This window comes from Neoarius graeffei, chromosome 22 (genome assembly GCF_027579695.1).
Source record: "Neoarius graeffei isolate fNeoGra1 chromosome 22, fNeoGra1.pri, whole genome shotgun sequence".
Classification (NCBI taxonomy): Eukaryota; Metazoa; Chordata; class Actinopteri; order Siluriformes; family Ariidae; genus Neoarius; species Neoarius graeffei.
In genome coordinates, this window is record NC_083590.1 from 16,345,110 (window position 1) to 16,372,319 (window position 27,210).

General features: G+C 41.3%; 1 protein-coding gene across 1 annotated transcript in view; it reads right to left on the minus strand.

Moving 5' to 3' along the window:
* Positions 1–17,598: 17,598 nt before the first annotated feature.
* Positions 17,599–27,210, minus strand: part of LOC132870682 (NACHT, LRR and PYD domains-containing protein 12-like) — a 226,962-nt gene continuing 217,350 nt past the window's right edge. Inside the window, exon 13 of the mRNA XM_060904455.1 lies at positions 17,599–17,718. Within this exon, the coding sequence (XP_060760438.1) occupies positions 17,679–17,718 (40 nt within the window). The 3' untranslated portion in view covers positions 17,599–17,678. The remainder of the gene's footprint in view (positions 17,719–27,210) is intronic.

Sequence of the window (27,210 nt, forward strand, 5' to 3'; positions counted from 1 at the left end):
ATCCCAGCTGATTTCTGGTGACAGGTGGGGTTCAGCCCGGAAAACTCACCAATCTATCACGGCACTAACACAGAGACAAACAATCATTCACACTCACATTCATATCTACAGGCAATTTAGAGTGGCCAGTTAACTGAATCCACGTGACTTTGGACTGGAGGAGGAAACCGGAGCACGCAAAGGAAACCCATACAGGCACAAGGAGAACATGCAAACTCCACACAGACAGGCTCCGGTTGAGTGCGAGGTTCGAACACCGAAAATTCCTGCCTTGAGGTGACGGTGAACCACTGCATCATCGTGTTGCCTGTTTTAAGATACACTTTTTAAAATAATACACTTCATTTGAAATGACAACTGAGGATACGTTTGTTTAAGCATGTTTTAATATGTTTAAAAATACACTTATTAAAATGTATTCCCTTACCGCATACTAAAGTGCAATTTAAAATGGATTACTTTGAAATATATTTTTTTTATATAATACACTTAATTTGAAAGGACAATGTAGTACTTTAAATATACTTCATGAAAAATACATACATTTACGGAGCCCCTACCAGACATATAATGTGTCAGTGCTGACGAAAAAACGGGGGTGTCAAGAAAACGAGCACTCACTTTGCTGGGCGTGTTCTCATTTTATTAAATCGCGCGCTCATGTTAAATAGTGTGTGTTTGTTTACATAAACCATGGGCTCACCTTACTAAAACCGTGCGCTCGCCCTGCTCAGCCGTGCCCACGGAATATACATCGTGAGCACAATTTACGAAAACGTGGCCACGATTTATAAAACGTGTTAACATAATTTAAAAATAATACATTCAAACTTGTTAGCACGAATAAGTAAAGCGTGGTCACAATTTATACCAGAAAACACAATGTGCCCGATTCACAAGTGGGTCAGACGGGGTTATTTGCCATTTCGCAATGGATCTTATAAGGGTTTACCATGGGTTAGGTATGAAGCACAAACATATACTTTCAATGCTTGCCTCCCAGCATGGTATTATCTTAAGTCTGAGCACATTGAACAGAATGCTGAGGGTAAATGGTCTTCGCCGCTGGATGTATGATGATTTGGGTCCCGTATTTGATTTTATTTTCAACCAACTCCAAGGCCCAGGGAGGTTCCATGGGTATTGGTGGATGCATGTGAAATGTGTAGGGAATGGGTTTCGGGTAAAGAAAGATGTGCGCACCATCTTAAATGCGCTCGACCCAGAAGGGTCCCAATATCGCCGCTGGAGACGCCTGAGAAGGAGACAGTACTTCTCTCGTGGTCCTAATTTCATATGGCACGTCGACTCCTATGACAAATTGAACCCATATGGAATATGCATTAACGGATGCATAGACGGATTCAGTAGGAAAGTGATTTGGCTCAGAGCTGCATTCACAAATAGTGACCCGTGTGTTATCGGGGGCTATTATGCTGAAGCCATAGAGAGATTTGGTGGGTACCCGACACTGATGCGCACAGACATGGGAACAAAGAATGTGATCCTTCACGACATGCAAGTGTACTTGTGGCAAAATGATGAAGACTCCAGAGCGGGCCAGTCAAGCTTTTTGATAGGGAGAAGTAGTGCCAATCAAAGAATAGAGAGTTGGTGGGGTGTAATGAGGAGAGAAGGAATTGAGCACTATATTCAGGTTTTTGGGGAGTTTAAGGATGAGGGCTTGTTCGCTGGTGACTTCTTGGACAAGGCACTGATCCAGCTGTGTTTCATGGGACCTATCCAAGTAGGACATCTCGACCAATATTTTATAGTATATATTTTTATAGTTTATATATAGCCTATCCTAGATGTAGGCCTATTATTCATCCTGTATGTAGGCCAATATTGTTGGCGGAGGTCTACGTTCTTCAAGAGCTTATCTAGTCGCCCGAAACGGAGAAAGCGTAGCTAAAAACAATTAATCTAAATACATATTGCGTGCCAAAACATTTGTTTTTGTTGATTTTTGAACAGTGCCTACTATGCTTCCTTTTAGGATGAGTTGAACAGCATACGGGACACATACGGGATACCACCCCCCCGCCGGGGGTGAGAAGGAGATTTTTATATATATATATATATATATATATATATATATATATATATATATATATAAATAAAATGGCATGACGTTCAGGAAATTAATCTTTGAATATATTGAATGAATCCCCGAATATATTGAATGAAACTTTGAATATATGGAATGAAACTCTGAATATATGGAATGAAACTCTGAATATATGGAATGAATCCCCGAATATATTGAATGAAACTTTGAATATATGGAATGAAACTGAATACATGGAATGAAACTTTGAATATATTGAATGAATCCCCGAATATATTGAATGAAACCTTGAATATATGGAATGAAACTTTGTATTCTGCCCCCGCCCCCACAGCTCGGCAGACAGACAACAGGTCCCAAGAAAAACTCTGACTCAGAGGAGAGTATTAGCGTATATTGAGAAACGCTGTAAAACTCGACAAACAAAATTTACAAATTAGTTTTATATACAGAAAATACCGTTATACAAATATGATCCACGAGGGAAATGACTTTGTCACCGTAGCTTCGTTGCACATAAAAGAAGTAAAAACTAATAAAACCACAAGCATTCGCCAGAGTGTTAACAATGTCTTTACTGTTTAAAATAGCCGCAACCAAATCCCGAGCCGACTGACTCATTTTTGCTGCTGGACGGCGGCAGTGCCTTCATGACGTCAGCCAAGTTTCATTCCATATATTCAGAGTTTCATTCAATATATTCAGAGTTTCATTCCATATATTCAGAGTTTCAATCAAAGTTTCATTCCATATATTCAGAGTTTCATTCAATATATTCGGGGATTCATTCAATATATTCAAAGTTTCATTCAATATATTCGGGGATTCATTCCATATATTCAGAGTTTCATTCAATATATTCGGGGATTCATTCCATATATTCAGAGTTTCATTCAATATATTCAGGGATTCATTCCATATATTCAGAGTTTCATTCAATATATTCGGGGATTCATTCCATATATTCAGAGTTTCATTCAATATATTCGGGGATTCATTCCATATATTCAGAGTTTCATTCAATATATTCGGGGTTTCATTCAATATATTCGGGGATTCATTCAATATATTCAAAGATTAATTTCCTGAACGGCATGCCATTTTTATTTATATATATATATATATATATATATATATATATATATATATATATATATATATATATATAAAATATGAAAATAAGACAAAGTAATATAAAATGTACAAATAACACAACACTAAATATTTACAGTATATACACAAGTAGAAATAACTTCAAATGGTGATTAAATGATTACAAACATGAATAAAAATCTTAATAAGAACCAGCATACACAGAAAAGTGCAAAAGGTATAGAAAATCACATAAAAATTTAAGAATACACAACTAGAATCATGGGCAAAATGTCTAAAACTGCTGCTTGCGGGCTTTGGCTTCAGCAAAGGCAGCCACAATACCCTCCATGTCCAAAGACCTGCGGACATCACATTCAGTTGACATCAGTGCCAGTCCGGAGAGCCTCTCTTGGCCCATGGCGGACCTCGTATAGTTCTTAATAAGCTTCAGAGCTGAAAAGCTCCTCTCACTTGAGGCAACTGACACAGGAAGTGTAAGAAGTAAACGTAGTGCAATGCTTAAATTGCTGTACAAGTCTATATCACACCAATATGCCCCATTCCCAATGTTATAGTCCCAAACTAACTCTGACTATGACATTTTGATAAACACAATAAGTTAATCTGGGAGAAGTTGACAGTCTTTCACCTGTTTGTGTGGCACATATTAGAATTTTTAGCCAGTCCTTGCAAGTTTGTAAGCCTGTTGTGCATGACAATGTTTACATCACTGTTATAAACACTGTCTACAAAGTAACTACCATTAACGTAAGCTAGCTACCAAATTTGCTTGTCGACCCACTTGGTATTAATGAGTGTGTACATTCTCACTTACCAGTGTCTTGTTTTTTTCTGTCTTCCTCTTCCCTTTTCTTCTTTCTCTTCTGGCTCCCTGAGGGGTAATTTCGCTTGATATTTGATTTTTTTTTTTTTTGCTGCGGAGCTCTGCAACCACTTGACTGGACGGAGATGGGCATTGAGGGGTTGACAACAGACTGTCATTGCAATTTTCAGCCAAAGCATGTAGGGAGGCGCTGTTGTGCATTAGGGGGCCCCCCTTGGAACTAGGGTATTTCAACAAGTGTCATTAGGCGCTGCGCTGCCGCGCTCAAAAAGTTGTCATTGCTATTGAATACATAACCAGTCGTTCGGCAGCGGGGGCCCTTCGAGGGCTGGGGCCCTAGGCAATTGCCAAGTCTGCCTACCTTGTTGCAACGGGTCTGGGCAGAGCCCAGCTCCAGACAGGCCAGCATATCACGTGCATTTTGCTGTTCCCAAAAGCATAGGCCTACAGAAATTTTTAACTAAGCACTATCTTATGGGGGGAGACTAAGGCAAAAAAGCTTACCTTTTCATGTTCCAATTTATCAATTAATTCGTCGACGACACCCCTGTTGCTAAGGAATTCCCTCAGGCTGCAACCCGGTCTCGCTGTTGGCTCCATTGCAGTCAGCGGCCATGAAAATGTCTTAAAATACATGCGGTGTCATGTTAATAATAATAATATACTTGTGCTTCAAACACAGAGAAACGCCATAGAATTAGTTGCACACTAAGAAATACCAGAAGGCCTACCAGGATGAATTGGAAGGTCTATGTCCCTCGTGTAGTGCAAGTTTGTGGTGTAAGCCTCGTGTAGCCGTCCGATCCAGAGCGCAGTGAAGTGTGAAGCATAGAAGCAATATGGAGCACAAAATGTGTTGCAAACGTGGTCACAATTAACTGAGACGAGCACTCAATTTAAATAATCGAAAGCTTATGTTTTTGATAATAGGTGCACTCGTTTTGCAAAATTGAATGATGACTGAATAAAAACGGCACATTTCATACAAACGGTGCACACATTTTAAGCAAATGAAAATAAGAGCACATTTTAGATAGGCGAAGGCACGACTTTATACAGCGAGCACGCGATTTTTGCATATCGAGGTCACGATTTAGTTATATGAGCGCACGTTATATTTAAACGAACGCGCTATTTTGTAAACAGAGAGTGCGCTTTGCAAAGTGAGCATACGTTTTCTTGACACCCCCTTATTTTTCTCCACTGTGAACCTTTAAGGGCACCGTATACATTTATACTGAATGTGTATTTTCTGAAAGAACATGAAATGGAAATAAATGGTCTTTTCGTATTCTTTAGAAACTACAAATATCCTATGAGAGCACAAAAGTATGCTTCCTGTTCATGAAGGTGGGCTTTTTAAAAAGGAAGTCGTTTACCCAGAGCCATTCCTGAACATTTGGGTACCTTAAGAACATTTTGTACTCCTGCGTTGAATCTATGCTGTAGGGTGTGGTGTAGCTGCATATCCTACACCAACTTGACTTTATTCACACTTTATTTCAGCAGGTCAGATGGTCATGATATTTGTATGATATTTGTTCTTGAGTAAACCTGGTGCATGTGCGTGTGTTATTTTCCTCAATATTATTATTAGCACAAAAGGTAAACGATATGAGAATATGGTAAAATATAATTTTGTGACACTTGAAGACATTTTCACAGCAGATAATAACATATCAGCCCTATATTCCAATAGAGCCACAGTTAAAAAACTCCATAAAGAAATAATGATCAGTGGAAACAAGGTACATTCCAGTGTTTCAGATATTTTTTTTATCCATTGATAGTAAAACTACAAATTACTTCTGTTATAGCAGCTGCAAACAGTTGTTCCCTCACCAGCAGCTTCACATTTTTTCCTTTCTTGAAGTCATGTGGTCTTGTCATGTGACCAAGAAACCTCAAAGCGTAAACTCCTCTGTCCTGAAGATGTCAGAAGACTTTGAGCTGTTACTATAGAAATCATAATGTATTAGAACGAGTGCATAAATATAAACCTGCACTACTGTCAGAACTGCTGTTATAGAAAAGTAATCAACACCTTCTGACCAATCAGAATCCAGAACTGAATAAGATCTGTGGTCTACAGCAGTGTTTCTCAACCACTGGGCCATCTAGTGGGCTGCAAATTTTAATTCAAGTTGAAGCTAATTTTCAGTCAGGTTTAATTGCTGGGTTGCATCTGACGTCACATCCGCCTCATTAGATATGCAAGACATGAAGTGGTGGTCAGCTGAGCTCGCTGTTCACAAAGTGTTACTATCACTGCGGCGCCTTGCTAGTCGTTAAAACGCCCTCTGCTTGCATTGTTTTGGGCTGCTCGAATCGAACGAACCATGAAACTGATAAAAGTTTCTTCTGGGTTCCCATGAAGTAATAATAAAGGGTGAAAGAGCAAAGGATTTTACCAAAAGACAATAAGAAAGGTGGCTCTTGAACCTTTCATTGTGATGAAAGAGAGCGGAGTCGAAGAATGCTTGAGTTTACACTGATCACTTCATGAAAGGTTTGTAAATTCCTCTGATTTATTTCATTTGGATTCACAAACCACTGACTTTTCTCACCATTTTCTGTTATTTCATGATGTTTTGAAGTTCAGGAGACGCTTAAGTCCTCAGATGTGTTTTTGTTTACTGTTTGATCATGGTCGCCATATTGTAAACTAAACATATATAATGCGTGTAATCCCCAGGTCTTTAAAGGGGTTTCTGTGGATCTTTGTGAATGATTTACCTGGAAGAGATGAGCAGGGAGGATTGGAAATCGAGCTGCTGTGGTTTCTTTACACCCGATACTAAAACTTGTAGTGTCCTAGCAATCAATCATCACAAAGATGCATATAAAAAGCCCAAAAGTGCCTCCTTGCTAGGGCAAAAACAATACAAGATTTATCTTGTAGTGTCCTGATCCCCAGATCTTTAACTCAGACACATATTAAAAAGTTGTTGTCCTCCATGCTCTTCCAGGTTTCCGTCTGTATGTTTGTGTAGAACGATGTCTGCAGCACCAGGTAATTTGAGATGTCAGGGAACTCAACAGATGGATAATTTTCCAATTTGTCAGAAAAATCCTTCTTTGTTAGTGTGCAAGGATCTAATCCCATTGAGTGGGTTCTATATCCACGTCTTTTTAGTGTACTTCTTGGTTTTAATAACTTGCTTGTTATTGAACACAAACATGGCAATCAGTTCTTGTGTTAATGGACCAGACACCAGACTCCACTTTTGGATCATTAATCCCTTTTGACTGAGAATGACCTGCACTCATGAAGTTATGTTCGCTTCTGGCTAGGCTTGCACGGTATACCGGTACCAGTATAGTATCGCGGTACTGAGGCATTTAAAACGGTACTATACTGCATTTGTAAAGTGTCGGTACTTGCAAAAGTGCAGCAAACTCACCACGTGACGTCGCGTTGTAACTAGGCTACAGCTGAGTGGAGCAGGAGAGGAGAATGGCTGCTGCACCTGTCAATCCCCTAGTTGACAAACCAGGAGCGCGAAGTGCAATATGGAAGTATTTTGGCTTTACCCCAGATGCGGAAGGCCAACCAATAAACTCAGATGCACCCGTTTGCAAACGGTGTTTAAAAACGTCTGGCGAAGGGCGGCAACACCTCCAACCTTGCTAAACACTTAAAAGACAACCACCCAGACCTGCATGCAGAGCTCAGGGAACGACAGGTAACTCATGAACTGTAATGTTTTTTTTGTTTTTTTTCTTAAAATTCCAGGAAGCCATTAAGCTTAAAATATTTTTGGGAAGTGAGCAAGTCACGTCAGGCCAAAAAAGTCACAACTTTGCATGTATAATGGCATACGCCTTCAATAGCGGAGAATGCAACATGCAGGCTACCCTTTTCAAATGCAATAGCTCAGTAGCCTAGTTAATAGTTCACTGTGCACTCACAGCGACCAACCACATTTCACATTTTCCAATATTGTACACCTAAAAAGTTTGATTCAGTTCGTAACACCCTCGCTCAAAGACGATCAGTAGTCTTTCACAAAACAAATTTAGTGATGTGTCAGAGAACCGGCTCTCTGAAATGACAACGGGAGCAGCGATTGCAGGCTGCTTGTTAGGAGCCATAGGTGCTGCACTGTTTCTCGCTCCCTCATGCCGTGCGCTGCTGCATGGAGACCAGTAAGTTTGTTTTTTTTTTCCCCCTTCGGTGCCTCATCTCGTCACACTCTCCCATGCGAGAACTCCGCAGATACAACATTGACCAATCGAGTGTAGCTTTCATTTAAAAAGAAGCGGAGGGGAAATTTAGAGAGGGGGAATTTTCTTACACACACTAAGGTTGACTGTATTTGGAAAATAAAGCCATAAATGATACACATTTCATGCCATGTATGCCTATTTTACATTAGAAATTCAGGTTACATACATTGCATTGTTTGGAGAGAAATTGGGCTAATGAATTAGGATCTGGTTTTTACCTGCTGAATGAATTTTATAGGCTACTCAAGAGGACAATGCCGTCAATAATAATAAAAATGAAACAATTGAAAAAAGTTGTGACAGAATTTTCTGACATATAGTCTTCATGCCGCCACTAACTTTCGATCTGAGCCGACGTTTCGGCAATCTTGATGGTCAAGTGCATATATTATATACCGTAACAGCCCTGAGAGCGCGAGGCTATTTTCCCCCATCGCGCGCTTCTAGAAGAGATGAGGGACTATGAACAGTCAAGAGAACTGAGTGCTGCACAGGACCCCCTAGCCTGGTGGGCTCAACATGAGGCTGATCTTCCCATCTTGGCTCAGTTTGCACGTCAGTATATGTGCATTGCAGCCACAAGCTGTGCTTCAGAACGCGTGTTCAGCACATCTGGAAACATATGCAGTCCAAGGCGTTCTAGGTTGAGTGAGGAAAATTTAGACATGTTGGTTTTCTTGGCCAAGAATTTGAAAAACACAAAATGCCTGAGACAGACTCAGTAGTACTACTCCAAAAGAATTAGCAAGAGAGGGAGAAGGGTGAGGTTTAAGTTGACAGATGTTGGTGTAAACTGTTTATTGGTTCTCGTTACTCTAGTTTGATTCCTTTTATTTAACTGTTCTAAAATTGCTGCTGTTATGATTTTCTATTAATAAAGTCAGTAATGACATTTTCTGCGTTCTCTTTTTTATTTGAAAAAGTATCGAGAAGTATCGAAATACATTTTTGGTACCAGTACCAAAATATTGGTATCGTGACAACACTACTTCTGGCACATCCATGCAATTTTAAATACAATACCGACAATTAAAACCAGTTTGTTTTTATAGCATTTCTTTAATTCCTGGGCTCCTATCTGTAATAGGGAGTGATGATATATCCCAGTAATACTGTACACTCTACAATAGATTGTTAGATTCTAACAGAATAGATGAGCCAAAATAATTGGGGATCTTTTTTTAATGGGCCCAGACTAATTACAAGTATGAATAGGTTGCCCTTAAACATTGAGAACCCCTGGTCTACATTACATCAAGTGTGTGTTTAAGGATGATGATGTCGAGTTCCACAAAACTGGAGTTGCTGCGAGGTGCGCAATCTGGAATGGAGCACTTGCATGTGACGTCACAGCCGATCCAGATTGTGACAGACGCCATCTTGTCGGTCAAACGCTATATTTCCGCCTTCTACTTCTGGTTCTGCTTCTACCTTTTCTTCTGGAAAACCCTACTATATACAATTCTACTACAACGGCTGCGGCTACAAGCTCTCCCTACCTGTGCACATTTTTTTGTTTTTTTGTGTGTATTTTTGCGTGTTGTTCGTCTGTACCGGACTTCAATATCCACTACAACCGTATGGACTTACTGGACATTGGTTTCCAGCAGAAAATGATGGTTTGTAGCGATTTCCATTGCATGCACAACATTCCGGACAAGATAGCGAGACCAGCAGGGTCTCCGTGGATTGTTATCGGAAGCAAAGCGAAGGAGGCGGCGTCGGGAGCGGAAGCAAAAGCGAGGCTGCAGAGCCGGCCTGTTGACTAAGCTCAGAAAACAGCCACTCAAATCTCCACTGCTAAAGGCCAATTTATGCTGACAACCCAGTCCTCGCAGATAGCGTCGCAGATGGTGTCTGCGTAGCCCCCCCACCTTCGCAGATGCTCTGCGCGCACCTCCCAAACATTGTGACCACCGCAGAAGCCTCGCAGACAAGAGGGCTCTGATTGGTCCACTCTACATCCGCTGTACACACACTTCCGCTTCCCTACTTTCCCGGTTTGGTTTGTTTTCACAACCGGCATTTTTAAAAGCATGAGCGAAGATGCAGCAGCATGAAGAGCGGTTGATCGAGGAAGTGAGGAAGTACGTACATATATACGACTCCAGTTCTAGTCATTATAAGTAAGCGGAGGATAAACACTCCACTAACCACACCCACCAACTACTCCTAGCGACTTCGCGCCCCCTTGCGTTGTGCCGGTGAATAACATTGCACACGCCTATTATCCCCGCTCAACAATAAATTACAACTGTCTGCGAAAAGCTATCTGCGAAAGCCTTGTCGCACGAGCATGCAGAGGCCTTAAGCCTTTACCTCTCCAACGCCAGATTCATGGTAAACAAGACGGACGATTTTGGAATTACAGCTGGAATTACCTTATTCTATTCTATAATCGGCTGGTCAGTGCTATTCAATACTTAAGTGACTTACCCGTCCAATGAGGATTGTTATTTTCTTGTTTACAAGATGCCACATCTGAGTTGCTGACAAATCCTGAATTTCTGTAAAGATAACTGTCCAGAGATTTATAAGCACGCAGTGCTTCACCACTGAACAGCGAGGGAAAGTTGATGAGGTAATTATACACGTCTGGGTATTCCGCTGGCAGTTCAATATCCACTGACACGGTCATGAAAACTACATCCGGTAAGCCATAAGGGTCACTAATATGTAGGGCGTTTATTTTAGACATGTATCTAGTTCTGTTCATTAGAAAAATGAGCCGTTTAGTCCGTCGGTTGAAATTGATCCATTCTGTACACGAGTGCAGCAGTATTCAGCTGTGTTTTTTTTTACCGACAAGATGGCGGCTGTGTACTTTCCGGTCACGTGACTGCAAGATCTCTATAGACCCCTTTCACATGACGTCACCGCGCCGCGAGATTTTGTTAGGCGCCATATTGGAAGACCAAGTACGAGCGAGAGTAAAGTGACACGATGGATGATAATTCAGGTTATGTGAGTACATTACCAGTTGCAGAAAGGGCACAGTATGTGGAGAAACTGGCTGTGATTGATGGGTTTGACCCATATGATAAGGCTCAGAAAAAATTATGTGAATCCAAGCACACAGTTTAACGCAAAAGTTCGTTTATATCCCGACCTTGTCAGCTGTCAGATTTATGTTAATGGACCCGGTAAGCTGGTAAATAATATATATATATATTTTTTTTCTTTACCAAATTCTAACAGGGGCGGCACGGTGGTGTAGTGGTTAGCGCTGTCGCCTCACAGCAAGAAGGTCCTGGGTTCGAGCCCCGGGGCCGGCGAGGGCCTTTCTGTGCGGAGTTTGCATGTTCTCCCCGTGTCCGCGTGGGTTTCCTCCGGGTGCTCCGGTTTCCCCCACAGTCCAAAGACATGCAGGTTAGGTTAACTGGTGACTCTAAATTGACCGTAGGTGTGAATGTGAGTGTGAATGGTTGTCTGTGTCAGCCCTGTGATGACCTGGCGACTTGTCCAGGGTGTACCCCGCCTTTCGCCCGTAGTCAGCTGGGATAGGCTCCAGCTTGCCTGCGACCCTGTAGAAGGATAAAGCGGCTAGAGATAATGAGATGAGATGAAATTCTAACAGAAAACGAGGGCGCCCGAAAGGGAAAACCGAGCCGAGCCACCTCACGGCTGTAATGCAAATTGCTTTCCTCCTCGGTATAAAAGTGCGCTTCCATGGCAGGGAAAAAGAAACTACATTCTGCCGCCTATGTAGTCCCCTATTTAAACAAATAGGAGTCATTCAGGATTCAGCCATGTTTTTGCTCCGTGTCTTTACTCGACCAGAGTTATACAGTATTATGAGCTTTAAATTGCATAAATAAAACCATTTGGTGAAACTTTGAAGAAGAGATTGTACTGGTTTAAAAAGTTTTTACCTAACGTTTTCATGTCGACTCCAATTAATACACTAGTAGAATCGATGACTAGTTTAGTAGGCCAAAACATTTTTCAATTTTTGACTGTACCAGCCTGAAAAAACTTGCGGCAGTCAAATGGAAAAAAAGCAAGCTGGTCATGTTGTACTGGACTAATCTATGACTGATGAGTACAGTAAGTGATACTAGTACTGATACAATAAAACAGACGACTGTAATCTGGTAGGCAGCACGATTTATATTATTTCTCCGTGTCAGATACATAAGGAGGACCGGACACCAATTCTGCCATCTGTTTGCTACCCAGACATGGTAAACTATCTGGTGTTTACACCCAGTGGCCTACACTGCTGATGACTTGAAAGCCTACAAAGGGCTACAGGCTTACAATTATGTTGTTAGTGGCTTGGTTCGTGATATTACAGCTGTTATTAAGAATAACCTACACATAGTTATGGCCAAGGTAATCTTGTTGATATTTATCTTTTAATAATATATCTTTTCAGTTGAAAAATTAATACTTTTTGTTACTATTAAGGTATCCATAATTTAGGTTAATTTATCCAAATTATACATATGTATTTATGATATATGCCTACACAACAACTATGTTTTATTTGTATAATAGGAGGGAGAGCAAGCCCCAAACCATCCTAAATTATTATTATTATTATTATTATTAAATTGTAGAAGTCTGGGAGGCTTGCTCCTCATACAGTTATCAACTTGAGGCCAAGTTAGCATGTTTTAAATCTGAATTTCTTGGGTTTGCTTACCTCAAAGTGTCCGCAGATCATGCACAGACTTATCCATTATATCCACAGTTTTTTGCCAAGTCTCACACAGGTTTCTTTCAAGTCTACTGTTGGGCCAGTAAATCATAAATAAAACAGCTCAGATTTGTTTGTTTAAGTCGTTTGCCACTCCACTTTATTCTCGTGGGTTCACATACCGCTGCCGTTATCACGAGCTTGTTGGTCTTCCAAAATGGCGCAGGGTCTGTTTACTTCCGGTTTCGGGTGACGTCAGTGAAAGGGGTCTATTGGCCATCATGAAGGAGGGAACAGTTGAGCCCAAAACATGCGCGTGCACACACGCACCAGTTACATTAATTCACACAAAGCCCTCAACATCATCTGACTGTACTGAATATAAAACTGAGCTAAAGCTTTGGACATTTAATAAAAATGCTTTTGTTTTGCAAACGTGTTCCTCCAGATCTTTCAGTGGTGTTGTGTGTGTGTGTGTGTGTATACACACATGGGAAATACCATGACACCTGAAATAACATAGCAACCAAATACGCTCTTATAAACTTCGTTTTTAGACAGAAATTTATTTTTGAATCACTCTCACAGAAATCTCATCTCATCTCATTATCTCTAGCCGCTTTATCCTTCTACAGGGTCGCAGGCAAGCTGGAGCCCATCCCAGCTGACTACAGGCGAAAGGCGGGGTACACCCTGGACAAGTCGCCAGGTCATCACAGGGCTGACACATAGACACAGACAACCATTCACACTCACATTCACACCTACGGTCAATTCAGAGTCACCAGTTAACCTAACCTGCATGTCTTTGGACTGTGGGGGAAACCGGAGCACCCGGAGGAAACCCACGCGGACACGGGGAGAACATGCAAACTCCACACAGAAAGGCCCTTGCCGGCCCCGGGGCTCGAACCCAGGACCTTCTTGCTGTGAGGCGACAGCGCTAACCACTACACCACCGTGCCGCCCACTCTCACAGAAATGAATTATTTAAAAAAAAAATAAATCATGTAAAATCCATAAACTAATCTTTGACAAAAAAGAATTACACTGTCCTTATATATTTATTTCTTCAAAATGTACTGACACAATTATCCAAAATATTGTAAGTAGTGTATACTGATTTAAAAGAGAAGGCACTGATCCCATATCGGTTATGATCGGCTGATACCAGAAAAAAAAAATCAGAATCAGATATCAGAGAGAATAAAGAACAGATTGGGTCTGATCCTGTAACAAAAAGATCTAAACTACAGTCACAGAGCGCATTATTAAGAAGAACACGACACTATTACTGGGCAGGGCCTCCCTTTACTCTCAAAACAGACTCATTTCCTCATGGCATGGGTTCCACAAGATGGAGGAAACAGTCCCCTGAGGTTCTGGTCCATGCTGTCATGATGGCATCATGTAATTGCTGCAGATTTGACCATCTCTCTGTTAATCTTTCACTCTCTCTCTTTCGTTCATTCTTTCATTTCTCTCTCTGAGGTCCAGGCAATTTCATGCAGCTCACAAGTTGTTCCACATTCAGTGTAGAATTCTGTGCAGTCTGATTCACTGTGCACCATGAACACACACTGACTACGTCTCCACGTTGTGTGTTGAACACGATGGCGAACAGGTTGAGACCGTCCTGTAAATCATCTTGCACATATGATATATGTTTTGTGAATAAATGGTTTCTCCTGTTGAAGTGTTAACATAATTTTGACTAACCCTGTATATCGTAACTGCGATGCGTATCTCGTTACTGGTATCACAATAATGTCACAAGACAAGGCAGCAATTTATTGACGTGGAAGACACGACACAACACAATTCATTCATGGTGCTGTAATATTATTATTCTATCCAGGTTGATTTTGTACCCTTGCAAATATTTTGCTTATACATTCATCAGGAGCTTTTAGGTGCTGATTAAATATCTATATACAGCTAGGGCCGGCTCTAGGTCTTTGGCTGCCCTCGGCGAGATTGAGTTTTGGCGCCCCCCCCCAAGAAAAAAAACCTCTAATAACATCTAAATAACACTTTAACCTAATCACTCTATTCTATTACTATTAAACAATGTACGGTGCATGGACAATAAACAAGGTCATTTTTATCTTTTTTATTATTGTTATTATTGTTATTATTCACATAAAGTGTCACAAAGTAAAATGACCACACAAATTCAATACATATCTCCATATAATGGGCAAAAACTCTTCCGCACCCTGTTCAAAGTGTAGTGCATGGACAATAAACAAGAAATTATTTTTAGTTTCTTTTTTGCTATTAAAAGTTAAGTCATCTCTGAAGAATTAACAAATTAAATGAAAAATTCTACAATTCTAAATTGTGCAAACTTAAGCACCCTGTTAGGACATCAGTGGGCTGTATTTTCAAACAAAAGTGCTATTATGGGTACTTTGTTATTGAAGTAACATTACAATGGGACTCGTCTGGTCTTCCTAATGGCAAATTCCTTGATAATATCATCAAATGATATTTCTCTTGAGATCTCTTGGTTGATGCTCATCAGAGCAAGCCCATTCAGATGTTCTTGACTCATTGTTGACCTTAAGTATGTCTTCAGTAGTTTTAATTTTGAAAAGCTTCTTTCAGCAGAAGCTACTGTCACAGGTAATGTAACAGCAGAGGTAAGGAGCGCGTATTTCTACATCCCCAGCCGCATCAGAGGTGTTGTAAAAAAGGTTTTCAACCTTTCATGAGCCAGGGTGCACTTTTTTCAATGAAAAAATCTCAAGGCACATCACCAATAGAAAATGTTGACTGAAACTAAAACGCTGTTGCCAATATTTACAATATACAGTCATTCTATAATTTTCCACGGTACACTTGGTGATCTCTCACAGCACACTAGTGTTCCGCGGTACTAGAGTTCGGCAGCACAGTGGTTGAAAACACTGTACACCACTGATGCACTTGGTAACATCTCCATTCAATAACTCCATCCCTCCTTTTTGGTGGGGTTTTGGTCGCCCTTGGCGCCCCTGGGCACACTTTGCGCTCTAGGCAATTGCCTAGGTCGCCTATAGCAATCGCCGGCGCTGTATACAGCATTAGGTCTGTCCCAATAATATGATCAGGTACCATCAACGTACATGTTTTATCCCTTTACTCTGTATGTTTTTCACCGGGATGGTTCATGAAGTGTATCTTAAATTAGCTTTCAGAGTAATGCTTTAAAAAGTGCATCAATGATCCTTGAAGTCAAATTTAAAGGTAAACTATGTCCATGGGGCGGCACGGTGGTGTAGTGGTTAGCGCTGTCGCCTCACAGCAAGAAGGTCCTGGGTTCGAGCCCCGGGGCCGGCGAGGGCCTTTCTGTGTGGAGTTTGCATGTTCTCCCTGTGTCCGCGTGGGTTTCCTCCGGGTGCTCCGGTTTCCCCCACAGTCCAAAGACATGCAGGTTAGGTTAACTGGTGACTCTAAATTGACCGTAGGTGTGAATGTGAGTGTGAATGGTTGTCTGTGTCTATGTGTCAGCCCTGTGATGACCTGGCGACTTGTCCAGGGTGTACCCCGCCTTTCGCCCGTAGTCAGCTGGGATTGGCTCCAGCTTGCCTGCGACCCTGTAGAAGGATAAAGCGGCTAGAGATAATGAGATGAGATGAGACTATGTCCATGTTTTCAGGTATAATATACAGACTAAAAGGTACAACCGCAGTCACGAGAAAGTACAGTTTGGTGCTGATTACAGACCAGCAAAATCTCTTCTGTGTCAGTAATTAGTAGGATTAAACCGTCATGGCTCAGGTGGATAAGGCGCTGTACTACAAATCTGGGGATCCGGGTTCGATTCCGACCTGAGGTTGTTTCCCGATCCCTTCCTGTCTCTCTCCCACTCATTTCCTGTCTCTACACTGTCCTATCCAATAATGGTGAAAAAAACCCAAAAAATCTTTTAAAAGAAAACCATCGTCTGTGAAAACAGTTAATTACTGCATCCACAAAGGCAAGTTAAAACCAGATATAAACAAGATCCAGAAATACCACCCCCTTCTCGAGGCCTGAGCCCTTTTATGATGGACTGAGACGAAGTGCAAAATTGTTCCAAGGTCTGATGAGTCGAAATTAGAAATTCTTCCAGGACTTCCTTCTTTCAGCAAGACAATGCCAAACCACTTTCTGCACTTATTAAAACTGCATGGTTCTGTAGTAAAAAAGTCCAGGTGCTAAACTGGCCTGCCTGCAGTCCAGACCTGTCTCCCATTTAAAACATTTGGCACATTATGAAGCGCAAAACATGACAAAGGAAACCCTGAACTGTCTAGCAAATGAAATTGTATATCAGGCAAGAGTGGGACAACATTTGTCTTTCAAATGACAGCAATTGGTCTCCTCAGTTCCCAAACGTTTACAGTGTTGTTAAAAGTAGAGGTGATACAACACAATGGTAATCACGCCCCTGCCCCAACTTTTCTGAAATGTGTTGCTGACATCAAATTCGAAATGTGCATATATTTTTGAAAAAACAACAAAATTTCTCAATGTCAACATTTGATATGCAGTCTTTGAACTATTTTCAGTGAAGTACAGGATTTCCAAGATTTGCAAATTATTGTATTCTGTTTTTATAGACTGTTTACACAGCGTCCCAACTTTTTTAGAATTGGGGTTTGTAATGTCTCCCTAGTACAGTGGGCACTGAAAAACAGGCAGGCAGGATCAAGTTCACTTTTGGTTTTTATTTTCTAAACCAGCAATCAAAACACGCTTTTCAGTGGACTTGACGGGTTTTCACTGTCCCAAAGCACAGGCGTGATTTCAGCCAGGGGAAGAGATCCTCACTCTCTGCTCCTCTCCCCTTTTATCTGCTCCCTCTCACTGCACACAAACACACACAGACAGCTCATTAATTCACAACAGGTGCTTCCACTTTGCCACTCACCTTCCCCGGCCTCGCTCTTCATTCACAAACCGGCACTTGACCACACCCTCGCTGCCACAGGGTTGTATACAAAACAAAGTCAAGAACCAGAGTATTAAAACAGACTTGGTAACATGAGACACTAGGTATGGCGCATACTTCTCAAAGTTGGTGTGTTTTGAGGTCCTTATAAGAGTGTGCTGTGATTGCGCTCTCGTCCGGAACAGGTGCACGTGTGACCAGTGTGGTTCTGCGTTGTGTTTTAGACAGAAACGCTCTGACACTAGAACCTCTTTGGAGATTATATCAGTTTATCGTGAGCCTGACATAATGAAGAAAAAGGACAAAGCACCTCCATGTAAATAGTGCTGCCCGCTGCAGCTCTCAGACAAACATTAAAATAAAAATGTTGGCAAACCGGAAGTTAATTTTAAGCAAGCAACATTTAACACTTAAAAATAATAGTTTTAAATACAACTCTGCAGCACATGTGCATAACGTTACGTAGGGACAGATATAATGATAATGTTGGGACCAAAAATATATAGTATATATATTAGTGTACATTAGGGCTGTAACGATACACCCAACTCACGATTCGATTCGTATCGCGATTTTTGACCCACGATTCGATACGCCCATGATTTTTTTTAAATGTTTTTTTAAAGTAGTAAATTTGACTTATTAACATTTACTTACTTACATTAACTATTTAATAACAAATAATTCAGACCACTGCAGAGAATGAGTAATATGTATGCAAAAATGAACAAATGTATATCCAAAGATTGTTTTATTTCTCAAAATGATACTGTTGAGCCGGAAGGTCTGTTTTTTTCGGTTCTGAAAAAGTCATTTTTCCAAATCGTGTAAATCCGTTAAGATTTTTTTTGGGGGGGTGGCTCTCTCACTGTCTCACTCTCATAGGGCCAATGATTTTCTGTGATCGCAGAAAACAGATGGAAATTACGGAATTTTTATGGTGAAACATTGCTCGCGTGTCAAAATGTAACTGCCGCAGAAGGCTTCCGCCCAAGCAGACATGGCTTCATTGTTGCCAGATATTGCTAACGTTTTCCACCCCAAAATATGTTCAAAACCAGCCAAAAAGCACCTAAACCTGCCCAATCTGGCAACACTGCATGCCTTTCCGGTCAAGTGATTGTGATTGGCTTGTGGCACACCTAGCCAGCCAATGAGCTGCTTGTTTACAGATTCGCTCCCCGCGTCGCAACCAGAATGGCGGCCGCTTAAAAGAAATGAATGCTCTGCCAGTGGCGAGTGTGGACGTTGCGTGACTCGCAGAAGATTGTCGCAGGTCGGCGAAAAAACGACTTACTAATAGATATATAAAAAAAAGTAATTTAAGTAAGTTTAAAATGTAATTTAAATAAAAAGTAAAGTATTCATAAATTGAAGTTTGGAAGCGCCTCTGTTTTTGGGCTGAGGAGAAGTTTGAAAGGGTGTACCGCGATTCTGCCTTCTTGTATCGCGATACGGATCGTGGCTCTGCGTATCGCGATTTCGATTCGCATATCGTTACAGCCCTAGTGTACATATACACTAGTATGCATACATGGTATTGATACTGTTTTACTAAAACTCGAAATGAAATTCTCTGATATTTTTAGAGACTGGATTTCTGATTTTTAATGAGCTACAGGGAGTGCAGAATTATTAGGCAAGTTGTATTTTTGAGGATTAGTTTTATTATTGAAAAACAACTATGTTCTTGATGAACCCAAAAGACTCATAAATATCAAAGCTGAGTATTTTTGGAAGTTGGAGTAGGGCTTTCTTAGTTTTAGCTATCTTAGGAGGATATCTGTGTGTGCAGGTGACTATAACTGTGCATAATTATTAGGCAACTTAACAAAAAACAAACATATACCCATTTCACTCATTTATTTTCACCAGGGAAACCAATATAACAACTCAACATTCACTAATATACATTGCTGGCATTCAAAAAAAAAAAAAAAAAAAATCAGTGACTAATATAGCCGCCATTCTTTACAAGGACACTCAAAAGCCTGCCATCCATGGATTCGGTCAGTGTTTTGATCTGTTTGCGATCAACATTGCGTGCAGCAGCAACCACAGCCTCCCAGACACTGTTCAGAGATGTGTACTGTTTCCCCTCCTTGTAGATCTCACATTTGATGAGGGACCACAGGTTTTCTATGGGGTTCAGATCAGGTGAACAAGGAGGCCACGTCATTAATCTTTCTTCCTTTAGACCCTTTCTGGCCAGCCATGCTGTGGAGTACTTGGATGTGTGTGATGGAGCATTGTCCTGCATGAAAATCATGTTTTTCTTGAAGGATGCTGACTTCTTCCTGTACCACTGCTTGAAGAAGGTGTCTTCCAAAAACTGACAATAGGACTGGGAGTTGAGCTTGACGCCATCCTCAACCCGAAAAGGTCCCACAAGCTCATCTTTGATGATACCAGCCCATACCAGTACCCCACCTCCACCTTGCTGGCGTCTGAGTCGGACTGGAGCTCTCTGCCCTTTGCTGATCCAGCCACGAGCCCATCCATCTGGCCCATCAAGACTCACTCTCATTTCATCTGTCCATAAGACCTTAGAAAAATCAGTCTTGTGATACTTCTTGGCCCAGTCTTGACGTTTCATCTTGTGTGTCTTGTTCAGTGGTGGTCGTTTTTCAGCCTTTGTTACCTTGGCCGTGTCCCTGAGTATTGCACACCTTGTGCTTTTTGACACTCCAGTGATGTTGCAGCTCTGAAATATGGCAAAACTGGTGGCGAGTGGCATCTTGGCAGCTTCACGCTTGACTTTCCTCAGTTCACGGGCAGTTAGTTTGTGCCTTTTTTTTTCAATGCGCTTCTTGCGACCCTGTTGACTATTTTGAATGAAGCGCTTGATTGTTCGATGGTCACGCTTCAAAAGCTGGGCAATTTTAAGAGTGCTCCATCCCTTTGCAATATATGTCACTATTTTTTACTTTTCTGAGTCCGTCAAATCCCTCTTCTGACCCATTTTGCCAAAGGAAAGGAAGTTGCCTAATAATTTTGCACACCTGATATAGGGTGTTGATGTCATTAGACCACACCCCTTTTCATTACAGAGATGCACATCACCTGGTATGCTTAATTGGTAGGAGGCTTTCAAGCCTATGCAGCTTGGAGTAGGCCAACATGCATAGAGAGGGTAATGTGGTCAACATACTCATTTGCCTAATAATTCTGCACTCCCTGTATAAGCCATCAAAATTAAAACAAAAAATGTTAATATGTGTAAATGTGTAACATGACAATGTGTAATGAATATAGAAGATATGAAAGTTTACCTTTTAGAATTAAATTAGAAAAAAGAAAGCTTTTTACGATACTGTAATTTTTTGAGATGCTGTGGTATACATTCACAAAACTGGAGCTGCTGCGATTGGCTCCAGTATGTAACCTGGTGATGGCCTTCAGCAAGATGGGAATAGCTGAGGCCAAAACACACACACACACACACACACACTGCAGTTACATTAATTCACACAAAGCCCTCACATTGTCTCGCTGTACTGAATATAAAACTGAGCTAAATGTTTTGACATTTAATAAAAATGCTTTTGGTTTGCAAAAACTGTTGTTTCTCCAGATCTTTCATCATGCGTGTGTGTGAGAGAGAGAGAGAGAATACCAATAGGGGAGAGCGGGGTAAGATGAGCCAGAGGGTAAGATGAGCCACCCCCTGTTTCTAAGAAACAGTAAACAAATGTGATCATGTGACCACATTCAAAGGGGGGCGGGACCATTTACTTACACTTGTGGAGAGGAGCACCACATGTCAAACTAGGTGAGGGAGATATTTATAAAAATGTGTTTTTGTGCTTTCTAAGTCAATTCCATGTTTGTCCACAGTGAAGATGATTTAGAGAAGACAAAAGTAGAATAATATTTAGACACATTAGGGTTAAGTTAGTGGCTTTCTAAGCTATGATATGAATGCTAATAAAAATAATTTTGATTAGCCTAATCCCCTTTATTAGCATTTTTCTACAAAATGGTGGCCATGGGGTAAGACGAGCCATTAGATGTGGGGCAAGTTGAGCCACTGGCTCAACTTACCCCATTGGTGGCTGAGCTTACCCAATATGGATGACACTTAAGTTTTCACATTTACTGGTCATATATGACAACAACATTTATTTATATATATATATATATATATATATATATATATATATATATATATGACATCAGATGAGGAAGACCAGTTGTTAGATGTGGGGGATTATGTTGTGGCAAAATTCACGGGGAAGAAGAAAGTGCATTTCTTCATTGGCCAGATAATCAAATTGGATGTCTTCGAAATAGAGGCAAGATTTGTCAAAAGAAGCCGGTCATGCCATGGCTCTGCAAGAAAGCCGACCTTTGTCTTCAAAGAGAAAGATAAGGCTGTCCTGTCAAGACAGGATATTGTGAAAAAATTGCCCCACCCCTTTACTGTTGGGGGGACAGCACGGAGGGAGAGGCAAATGGTGTTCCCTTGCAATTTGAACGCTTGGAACATTGAATAATGATGAAATGATTGATGGAATGATTGCTGCATGTTTTAGCAATGTTTTAACCTACTGAAAGAAATAAGATTTTTTGGCACTGTTCTACTGTTTTAGTAATTTCTATAATATAGTATATCTCTCATTCCCTCTCTAACCATCCCTCTTTCTATCTATCTATGCATATCTCTCTCTCTCTATCCATCTATCTATCCCTCCCTATCCCATCTCGTTCTATCACCTCTCTCTTCATCTCCCCTTCTCTATGCAACGGCCCTATCCCCCACTTGATTGACTTGACTTGATTCACTGATTGCATTTCTAATAATAAAAGTTGTTTACTTTGTTAACCTAACATGTTTTGTGTTGGCTCAATTTACCCCACACAGTGGCTCATCTTACCCCGTGCATGGGGTAAGTTGAGCCACTTGACATTTTTTTTTCAAGAGGTAATATCACTCTAACCATAAGAGCTTATCAATTATTTTTTGCTCAGATAGTAACAGTACACTTTGAAATTTGGTATGGTGTGTAGACTGGAAGCAAAAATGGCTTTAACATGTAATTATGATGAAAAATGTAAAAAGTGGCTCATCTTACCCCGCTCTCCCCTACACCTGAAATACCAAGAAACAACAGATAACACAGCACCAGTGGCGGCTGGTAGTCTTTCAAACGGGAGGCTGGTCGGTTACGATATTTCCAGATTTTAAAAGAAAAAACACATCAATTTTGCCCATACTCTTGCCTCTGATCTGACTGATTGTTGGCAGGGTCACAAACTGTGAAATACCAGGTTCTTTTGGCCCATTAGCCTACTGTCCAATATACATGATGGTGGTGTTGGGGGGGTATATTTTAACATTTTATATTTTAAAATTGTGGCATGTTGTTTAAAAATTGATCATTATTGAAAGCAGCTCTTTGTCAGGAACCTCAGCAGTAACAGCAGAGTGTTCTGGAATAGGCACAAGCACTGACCTTGGGGAGCCAAACATAGAGCTGGGTGCCACACATTTCATTCAATGACACTTTCCCTATATTTTACTTATTTTGACTGAGAAATGTTTTATTGACAATTTTGATAACCCTTCACTTTTAATCCAGGTCTGTAGTGTGAAATGTTCTTGGCTGTGTTTTTGTTTAAAAATGTTTTCCAAATTGTAGCTGTGTTTAATTCATGTCCAGAGAAATATATATTCCAATATAATATACTCAGCATAAACACTTTAAATAGATTCTATATTTTTGGTCCATCCATGACATATTACGAAAGTAGCCTATTTACTGTTGTTGATGTGGGTCACTTGCTGTTAGCCAATTCACTTTCTCGTACCAGGAGAGCTGAAAGGAACGAGTATTATTCCCTACCTTTTTCACCAAGTCAGTTTGAAGCGTTGGTCTACCCTGGTCTTTAATTTTAATTTTTTCCTCGAAAGGAAGACTGGCAAATGGCTTCGTCAAAATTTAATCAGCAATGCTTGGCATCTGTGCGCAGCTTTCTTGCTAGCTGACTAGCCCCCTCAAGTTCAAGTTCAGTCACTCAAATAAACGAAATTTCTGGAACTAAGATAGAAAACTTGACAACACTATATTTACACTTTATTTACAATGAAAATATATACAAACTAAAAAAGCTGGTAGAAACCGTATGTAATGAATGAAATCGAAATGTAAGCTGATCTCTTACAATACACCACAGCACTCGCGAATCCGCATGGGACTGAACTGAAATTCACCGCTGCCTGTCTATAGTTGAAACGAGCTGTCAATCAAAGAAAATATCCGGCTGCTTTCACCAATCACCAGTCTCCTCGCGGAAACTGCCATGTCCCTCCCATTGTGAGGCTGGGAGTCCGTAGGCGGGCATTTTCGCAGTATTTGTCCAATAACCGTCTTGCATTTTGAGATTGACAAGCGCATAGCTCCCAAATGCCATTGAAGTCCACTGAGGCTGGGATTCCGTGAGACTCCGTGGGCGGGCGTTTTCGCAGTATTTGTCCAATGACCGTCTTGCATTTTGAGATTGAAAAGCGCAGAGCTCCCAATGCCATTGAAGTGCACTGAGGCTGCGCTGCATCGCGCTGTCACGAGGGGGAAAAACACATGCACACATTAGGCGAACTGGGGAAAGTTATAACGGAATGATTTCGCACTGTAGTTGGGTTGAGCACATATATTTCTATGATTATGGATCTGAAATAGCAATGTTATAATGTCGGCTATAACATAAGCCTAGCGCAATTCATCCTACACGATGTTCGTCATTTTTATGGCCCTTTTCCACTACCCTTTTTCAGCTCACTTCAGCTCGCTTCAGCTCACTTCAGCCCGACACGGCTCGCGTTTCGACTACCAAAAACCAGCACGACTCAGCTCGTTTCAGCCCTGCTTAGCCCCTAAAACTCGCACCGTTTTGGAGTGGGGCTGAAGCGAGCCAAACCGTGCCGAGTGAGGCTGGGGGCGTGAGCAGACACTCCCCTGTGCACTGATTGGTGAGGAGGCGTGTCCTCACATGCCCACACACGCCCCGCGAGCGCGCTGGGATCTGTAAACACCGCAAACCCGGAAGGAGAAGAATTATGAATTACGAGAATTTCTGAAGCCTTATGCGCCTCGCCTCATCTATACGCTCTTGCCAGTATTTGTTGGCGTTGTCGGTGACAACAAGCCACAGCACCAAGACCAGCAACACTAACGACTCCATGTCCTCCATGTTTATTGTTTACTATTCGGGTCGTGAGACTACCGCTTAAAAGCTCACTGAATCAGTGACATACAGAGCATCGTGGATGAGTTCGCGGAGCACAAGGCTCGTCGTATGCCCTTCAAATAATGCGCGCAGTAGGCTATTGATGTTTTATTATGAGCCATGTACAGTATGTCGCCTAATGTTTTTTTGTTTGAGTTACATGTTCGTTTGAAGGACTTAATGTACAAAATAACATAGTTGCACCCCGTAGTGTTGAAATTGGTAAACACAGTGCATTCAGTGAGGTTTGCACCGCCCTCCTTTTATTTCTGACTCTTCCTGTCACCGTTGCAGCCTCTGAGCGCTCATTCGTATGCCCTTCAAATAATGTGCGCAGTATAGGCTATTGATGTTTTATTATGAGCCATGTACAGTATCCTAATGTTTTTTGTTTCTGAGTTACATGCTCGTTTGAAGGACTAGATGTACTAAATAACATAGTTGCACCCGGTAGTGTTGAAATTGGTAAACACCGCAGTTGCGGACATTTTGTAGCCTAAAATGATGTTATGATAAGCTTTAATAAAGGGCCCGGTCATTTGCCCCGCCCCCGGCCCGGCTCTGACTTGTTCCGCCACTGTCACTGATGTCACTGTTTGCGCTGCTTAACGACATCACGTGACGTCCACCCACTTTCACTAACTCCACCCAATGTGTCCACCCACTTCCAGCCAGCACGGTTCAGCGCGGTTGTAGTCGAAATGCAACTCCAACAGCCCCGCTCAGCTCGACTCGGCACGGCACGGCTCAGCCGCGTTTGTAGTGGAAAAGCGGCATTAGAGGAGGCTGAGCCTCCCTTGTTGTCTTAGAGCAATCGGCCGTGCACAGCACCCAAATGAGCTCTTATATATTTTCTTTTTAAACATGAATTTATTTAACAACTGAGTTGAAAATTCAATAAAAATAATTTTAAATCCATAAACAATTTTTAAATGACAAAATAATTACACTAGTTCTTCAAAATGTATTTGATTGATACAATTACGTAACATACTGTAATTAGTTTAGATTTAAGTAAAAGTGATGGCACTGATCCCATATCGGGTTTAATCAGCTGATACCAGAAAAAAAAAAACCTCAGGATCAGATATCAAAGAAAATAAAGAACAGCTTTGGTCTGATCCTGTAACAAAAAGATCTAATCTCCAGTCACAGAGCACATTATTAGGAACACCAATTCATGCTGTTGGTGCCAAATTTTGACGCCACCATCTGTGAGCCTCAGCAGAAATCGAGGTTCATCAGACCAGGCTACGTTTTTTCACTCTTCACCTGTCCAGTTGTGGTGATCCTGTGCCCACTGTACCCTCAGCTTTCTGTTCTTGGCTGACAGAAGTGGAACCCGACGTGGTCATCCACCTCAGTGTTCAGTGCGTTGTGCATTTTGAGATGCTTTTCTGCTCACCACAATTGTACAGAGTGGTTATCTGAGTTACTGTAGCCTTTCTGTCGGCTCAAACCAGTCTGGCCGTTCTCCAGTGAACCCTCTCATCGACAAGGCGGGGCCGTCCAGGTGTTCCTAATAAAGTGCTCAGTGAGTGTATATTAAATACCAAGCAAAGGACAAAGTGATAAATGTGTCTTGTAGTGAGTCTCCTCAGGGCTTCCTCAGATTAACTCCCCAAATGCCGATCCTGTCAGGTGAGAATCCCACCAATGTCCTGAAACTGTTCCTGTCCATTTCAGCTCCCTCTTCCACTGACTGGGTTCAGCTCAAGTCCCTGTGCTTTTACACCTGCTCTTTCAGGGTTTTTAAGGGACTGAGGTCCAGGCAGTTTCATGCAGATCACAAGTTGTTCCACATTCAGTGTAGAATTGTGTGCAGTCTGATTCACTGTGCACCATGAACACACACTGGCCACGTCTCTGAGTCTCTTTCATTTGTTAGAACTAAATGACTGATGTGATTATGAATGTGCTGTCTGTTCCCCAACATGGAAATGCAGGAACACCAGAGTCTTCATCTCGCACACAGATGTTCATCACACCCTGAAAATAAAAGAAAAACATCTGGATTAATCCCCACACACTGGACTGTGGTACTTCATGACCAACAGCATGTAATCATCTCTGCTCCAAGAGAAACATTATTATCTCCTGTTTATAATTTAATTCAACGTTTATTCAGTCTTATATAATATCTGTGTTCTAACATTGAGCTCCAACAAACAAGAACTTCC